Here is a 7,150-nt window from a genome sequence, read left to right on the forward strand (position 1 = left end):
GATCATGTTTGTAAACTGATGAGGACATAGTACCTGATTGTATGGATGGTGAATCATTAACTGGTAGCCTATTTGATACAGCAAAGTGTTTAAGACCCCAAACAAATGAACTGAATGATACGTTACATTTCATAACCACATACTCTGGGCGGTCCAGACACAGATAAAACCTACTGGTGCAAAAAGCTTTGCCCAAATTTGAACGAGCAGAAGTTTCCAGAGCTAACGTTACGGATGCTAACGACAACAGCTACTAGCAAGCACGTAAGTTACCGCGACCAGAAATGATAACGTGAGAGTTATCATCGTCGATAAGATAAATGTCACAGTAGTTGCAATAATATCGTTTTCTTATGATTTCCCATAGACCGCATGTGATTTCCTAGGCGCAAAGATGTTAAGATGGTTAACTTGGACCTACCGGCTGCAGCCGTTGCCATGAAGACCGTCGTGCAGGTGCAGTTGCTCTTTTTTTTCTTTCTTTTTTTAAATAAACTTTATTTGTTCCAAAAAAATCTTTAATGGGACATCACCCAGTCTATGGACAACATCAATGGGAAAATAATATTATACACAGATGTATAGTGCAAATATACAACGAAAATGGTGCAAATTAAAACAAAGAAAAAAGTTTATTAAGATGATAGGAACACCTTGATTTTGGAGCACACATTTAACGTTTTCACAGCTTTTGTGTTGCAAGGGTTATTGTTTTATTGTAGGATTTGATCTCCTTTTTAACACTTTACACTTTTGGATCATATAAAACTTGGCCAGCAGCAGTATGATGAGTTTGGAAAATAAAAAGTCCGTTGTCTAACTCTCTCTTATAGTTTGTGAAACCAAATAATGCCTCCTTCGGTGCAGTTGCTCTTGTCTGGTGCCTGTAGAGACGATCTTTGACGCCGTCGTGACGTCGCCCCGCCCCCTATGCTAAACACGCTCGGTATCCGGAAATTCACAATCCCGTGATGTCAGGGCAGTGCTCGCATAGCATCGGATTGACTACAGTCCCGTTTCTCGCACTTAAACGAGCTTTAAAAGAACAAAAAACGTACACAGCGGTTAATGTCAGCTACCGGTTCAGTTCCGTTGTCGTCTACAGACATGGGCTCGCCGAGGACGGAGGCTGTCGGTGGATGTACCCCTCCTCACGGGCTGTAACAACGGGATGAAGCCGCTGTCCGGACCCTGACGAGATGCTGCTCAGTTAGCTGCTCCTCCGGAGGACAGATTTGTGTGCCGCACAACAGGCTAGCAGGCTAGTGGATACGCTGTGTATGTGTGTGTGTGTGCAAGTTAATAACAAAAAAAAATGGCGCGGATGGAGAAACTGTCAGATTTCGGGGACTACACCGGCAGTAAAGAGGTAACAGAGATCCTTCAGCTGACCAATAACAGTCTGACAGACGTCCGCCTCAGCCCAGATGGTCGTCACATCCATGTCATCCTCCGTAAGCCTAAAGCCGGTCTTGTGACTTTTGACAAGTATGAAAGAGCCCAGCCGGTCCAGAACCAGAAGAGGCTGGATTTACTATTAGCTCGAACCGTGCCCATTGTGGATATTTTATATTTGGACCATAATAATAACAACAATAGCAGCAGCAGCAGCAACAGTAACAGAGACTCGACAGCTGTGGCAGTGGTGTATGAGAATGGAAAAGCCGAGTTTTGGAAATTCCAGATGTGCAGAGCTGGCTGGCATCTCCTGCAAACATCGGACTTGTGCAACAGTCCCCGGGCCAGAGTGGTATCTGTGTGTGTTTGCTCCAATCTTATCATCTGGTGTGAGGAGAGGCCTGCCTCAGAGAGCTCCCCTGCCCTCAGCTCCACAAGGAACAAGCTGAGATACTGTGTCTGCAGACGTGACTTTGAGGTGGAGGAGGGGGCTGTCAGCTTGGGGGGAGTGAAAATCGCCCTTCACAACAATCCTAAATTCACTGTGGTCAGCTCGGGGGAATACGTGCATCTTCTCCCCGACTTAAAAGTAAAGCCGCTGCTGAGCATTTCCAAATTCTTCCTCTCCTGGTCCCCTCGCCACGACTCCTTCAGGATCAGCACCACGTGTAAAAACACTCCCTTGAAAAAGCTTTCCGCCAAAGAGTCTGACTTTAAGAGGTTGGTGACAGACTCTTTAGGATATTTATCGACTCTCGAGCCGCCTGAGATCTACAACTACTCCCCTACGGGCTGTGGAGGCCTGCTGCTGCTGCTCAGCACCGGCTGGCTCTGCCTCCTGCAGAAAGACGGGACGTTGCGACAGGTATTCAAACAGGCGGACAACTGCTTGGTAAAATACGGTACTCACACTAGCCTCTGCACGTACCAGGACACCCTGGGGCTGCTGGTGGGCCAAAACCTGCACATCATCGACGTGAACTGCGGCCGGGAGCTGGAAAAGATTGTGCTGGAGAGAGAGGGGGTGTTGTATGCAAACCAAGCTGAAAGACGCACGCCTCACCTGCTCTCAGAAACTGGACTTTTTGCAGTGGTGCTGAACAAGGAGACAGACAATAGAGACTGTAACGCTAAAACGAAGCCTTCTGGTTTCAGTGCAGTGGAGGGCGTTCATCCCGGAGCCCTCCTGGTAGAGGCCGTCTTCGAGGAGGCGTGTAAATACTACCAGCAGAGGAGCCTGAGCAGCACGCAGCTCACTGTGGAGGCGCTGAAGAAAGGAGGCCGGTTCCAGGCTCCCATCTCTTTAGCCTCCATCCTCAGGAACTACTTCAGCGCAGGGGCCAAGCAGAAGGGAGCAGAGCTGACCCAGAATGGAGACGGCGGATGCGTGGCGGGGCAGGACAAGCTAATGGGCTCCCTGGAGGCCGAGCTGAAGGCTCTGGTCTCTCTGGAGGAGGTGAAGGGGAGTCTGGTGAGGGGGAGCGTTAAGGAGGTGGACGAGGTGTGTGAGAGTCTGGTGGAGAAAGAAGTAGCCAGACTGCTGTCGTCCTCTGAGCTGGACAGAGAGAATCTGCTTTACCTCAACTCCATCTTCAGCATCTTCCCCTGCCAGGCGTGGAGAGCAGCGCAGGCCGCCCTGCAGCTACACTACAACGGCGAGGACTCCCTGTCCAGCAGGGCGCCCCCAGACGTGTGGAAAACTGTCCTCGGCCCCACTTCCGCATGCAGCAGCCCGGCCGCCGCCGCCGTCCGGTTCGCAAACGGGGGGCCGAAATGCCACCGCAGCCTCAACGGCGACCACTTCGCCAACTGCAACGCCAAATCCCCCAGCCCCGCCCTGCCGGTGTTCGAGCTCCTCTGCCACTCGGTTTTCCACTTCCAGCCCGGCTGGTTGCCGCGGTTCCTGGAGCTGGCCCAGCAGCAGCAGGGCTCGGCCGGCCTGGGCCTCGGCCTCGGCCTGGCCTCCTCCTCCTGGAGCTTCTCCGGCGGCGGGCGGGGCGGCGAGGGCGGGGAGAACAACGTGCCGCTGTACAAACGAGCGCTGCGCGTCTTGTCCGGCCTGAGCCTGGACCGGGACCAACACCAGGACCTGGAGGTCGAGCTGCTGCTGGTCAGCGGGCGGCCGAACGCCATCCTGCAGGCCATGAAGGTCCTCATGGCCAAGCAGGAGTGGGAGCGGGTCACCCAGGTGGCGCAGAAGTTCTGCAAGCAGAGCCCCCTCCTCAACAAGGAGATCTTCACCACGTTGCTGTGCGAGGTGGCCCACCACAGAGACCTGGACCCATACTTGGACCTGTTGTGGACCCTGTGCCCCGAGGACCTCACCGTCACCTCCATACTCAACCTGGTGCTGAAAAGCCTCCCCTCTCCCAACGCCCCCTCCTCCTCCCCCTCCTCCTCCTCCTCCTCCTTCTCCATGTCCGGTCCCACCTCCTTACCCCCCGCTCCCTTCGCAGACCCCCGCAGCAGCAGCCAGTTGACCATCGGCCTGTTGAAACCTCTGCTCAGAAAAGTCCTTCAGCGGGAGACCAAGCCCAGCCAGCGCTACGCCGACATCCTCCAGTCCCCGGTGTTCCCCCCTCCGGCCCCTCCCCGCCAGCCCACAGAGCAGCTCAGCACAGACTCCCCACAGGCTCTTCACACAGACACACCCGACCAGCAGTTGTCCACACACACACCTGTTCAAAGGGCCAGGGTGGCACTACCTGCTGCTAACCCATTCTGATTCACATAGAAACTAAACTAAGCACACTTACAACTGAGAAAAAAAAAAAAATATTGTGCTGACAATCAGTTTAAAACATAATAACTTCCATATGTCACAGGTGTCATCAGTGTAATGCAGTTCTTTGATAGTGTTTTTAAACAGAGTGGTAATTTCAAATGAAGTATGACATCTGGAAGAGAAAGAAAATGACTACTGAAGATCTTACCAGTGTAAATACTGCAGGTGATTTTACAGTCTGATGTATATACCGTATCTGCAATGTTATTTATCTCTTAAGCCTTAACTGCACGTGAATGAGAGAGGTATTGCATAGTCTTGCATTGAATAAGCTTAGCCTTTATCAGAATGTCATTATTGAGTAATAATAATAATAATATATTGTGTTCAGTGTTGTACTGCTCAGACGAACAAAGAAAGCCACTAATTCCCAGTTTTTTTTTTGTGTGTGTGTGTACCTGTGTGTAGAGTATTGTCCGTCTCAAGTAGCTGATGTCTGCTAATTGTAGCTAAGTATAGCTGCATTTCACTTGTTGATGTCAAAGTGCATTCCTGCAGCGGGTAATCTGCTGAGTTTTATCCAGACAAGCTGGCCTTTGTGTTTGAATGTTTGTTTTAAGTGAGGTATGGTTGAGGAGAGGAGGGAGGTGGGGGTCCAAGGTCCCCTTACCAACGTCTGGTATTGTATTTAACATGTTTAGAAATGCTTAAATATTAACCCCGGTTTCGATGGGCTCAATCATCTGTGAACAGAACCCCCCCCACCCAACACCACCACCAAACAGTCTTTTTTTTTTTCTTTCCTCATTCCTGTCGTCCATTTTTCTCTCCAGACTCCATCTTGTCCCCTCTGCTCTCTCACAGTCCGACTCGCAGGACATTTTCCAGCCAGTGAAACTGACTCACAGTTCCACTTTAAATTCAATTTCGGGGGGTAATTCTGTTAGGATTCAAGTGTGGGTTGGGCACGTTGCGACTAACACAGGCGCCCTGCTGCTGCTTGCATAAGGCCGTGTATGTCCTCCTTCCATGGACCCAGTGAGGGTAATGTTATTAGAGATGTTAGGCCCTCTGTCTTGCTCCTGATGTTTAGTTTTTTTCTCCATGCTCTGAAAACTGATTGCACTTTTAGATCACTCCAGTCAGTATTTGTTTGTACCGTGCATCTGTTCAACTGAATGTCTTCTGATCAAGTATTGCAATTGTGTATTTAAGTGCCTGCTGCCTTTTGTTGGTTCTTTCCTTCGTTTTAGTGACACAAAGTGTTTTGTTTTTTTCAAACACGGAGCCCTCCAGAACAAAAAGTGTTGTTTATTTTACAGTCTTTGGAAGACTTAGCGAAAGGATCACCATGTGGGCTCCACATGGGTGAGACGCTGACAGATACTCTAGTGTTTAGTGACAATCAGGCTCCAAAATGCTGCAGAACAATCAGAGTGCCTTTCACAGTGCTGCTCTTCATTTACAGGGTAGTGCCACATTTCCGCTGCGTCATCTCGGCTTCAGCCACAGAGTGAAGATCTACTCTCTGTATTGTAGTTTGTTTTGTTTTTGTAGTCAGTTCTCCATATGAGGAAACAGCTCTTGTCCTGTTGATTTATCAATCCGGACCAGCTGGTGTATTAATAGTGTGGTTCCAAACTATGTACAAGCATGACAGTATCCACGCCACTGATTTCAGGTCAGTGCCACGGGTTGCCCCGAGAACCAGATGTGTGACATCCTATCTGAGAGCGAGTGGGAACTCCCTGCCTTCCCCTGCCACACAGCCCAGTGTTGATGATGATGATGATGATTCAAATGTTAAATATTAATTTGCCTTAAACTGAAACTGTGCCTGTTTGCTGTTTATAAAGAGGAGTCCCTCTTTGATGTGTATGACAAAGTTTCACATTATGACTTTTCATGATCATGTATTTAAAAAAAGAAAAGAAAAAAAGAAAATGTATACAATTATTTATGAACTGATGCTGTATGCTATTAAACTGGACATAAAACCTCTGTTTTTTAGACTGACTTTTTGGTTGCGCACTTTCTTTTCTTGTTCCTGTGGCAGCACATGCATCAATCATCTCCTAACAATAAACTGATAGGTCAGCCACCTCCTTTTAATGGCATCACCGAGCAAGCACGTGTCAGTCATTGCCGCCTACCTGCCAAGTCCCTGTTCCCACAGATCTCTGTAGATCTGGTTGGTTCAGCTACGTCAGCACACCAACATCCATTGACAACACTGCATGACAACAACACACACTATTCATTCTCAAAACAACTAAAATGTCGAGGCCAGTGAACTCTTTCAGGTTTAGGTAACAGAGGAACAGTGGGCTTGCACACAATTATTCATTCATATGATCCACTGCCCCTATTTCTGAGTTTCACCATTACATGGACAAATCCACTTACAGCTGCACTCTGGTGTGTGTGGGTGTGTATGTGTGTGATCTAGTGGAGGGATTTGAGTGTGTAAATGTACTCATGTTTCCTTGGTCAGAGCCTATAAGAGGAATGTTCAGCCATTACCTATTAAGCTCTTGAATCAGAAGCTGCCTCTCCACTAACTAACTGATAACAACCAGGACACTGAGTCCATGTGTGTGTGTGTGTGTGTGTGTGTGTGTGTGCGTGAATGGAATGAGAGTAAAGCTGGAAAGTAGAAGGTATCACGTCTTGGCTTTCCAGTTTTCCCAAAGGGCAACAAAACAGCAGAGAGCTGCAGAAACAGTCATAACCTGATATCTACCATCCCTCTGCTCCCTCCCTCTTTCTTTTTCCTGCTCTTTGTGTCTAACATTTTTCTTTCCTTCAGATTAAGTTTCTCTTTGTCCAGCCTCTCTCATATTACAAGGCTTTCGTGTTGCACTGGCACAGCTACGCCATCGATTCACTTGTGCTAATTATGGATATAGGCATCATGTAAACAATAATACATCTGCACAGATGGGGGGTTGGCCCTGCCTGCCGCTCTGTCCTCCGTTTGTCCCTGAACAGTTGACTGGATCCTACGGAGCCTGAGTACAGGGTTAA

At 48.8% G+C, this 7,150-nt stretch overlaps 1 protein-coding gene across 1 annotated transcript; it reads left to right on the forward strand.

The window, feature by feature from the left end:
* The first annotated feature begins 940 nt into the window (after positions 1-940).
* Positions 941-6,124, forward strand: hps6 (HPS6 biogenesis of lysosomal organelles complex 2 subunit 3). The gene has a single exon (XM_085800123.1). The coding sequence runs from the start codon at positions 1,316-1,318 to the stop codon at positions 4,121-4,123; it is 2,808 nt and encodes a 935-aa protein (XP_085656249.1). The 5' UTR covers positions 941-1,315; the 3' UTR covers positions 4,124-6,124.
* Positions 6,125-7,150: the final 1,026 nt, after the last annotated feature.

This window comes from Trachurus japonicus, chromosome 15, assembly GCF_045865225.1.
Source record: "Trachurus japonicus isolate A0001 chromosome 15, Traja_1.0".
NCBI lineage: Eukaryota > Metazoa > Chordata > Actinopteri > Carangiformes > Carangidae > Trachurus > Trachurus japonicus.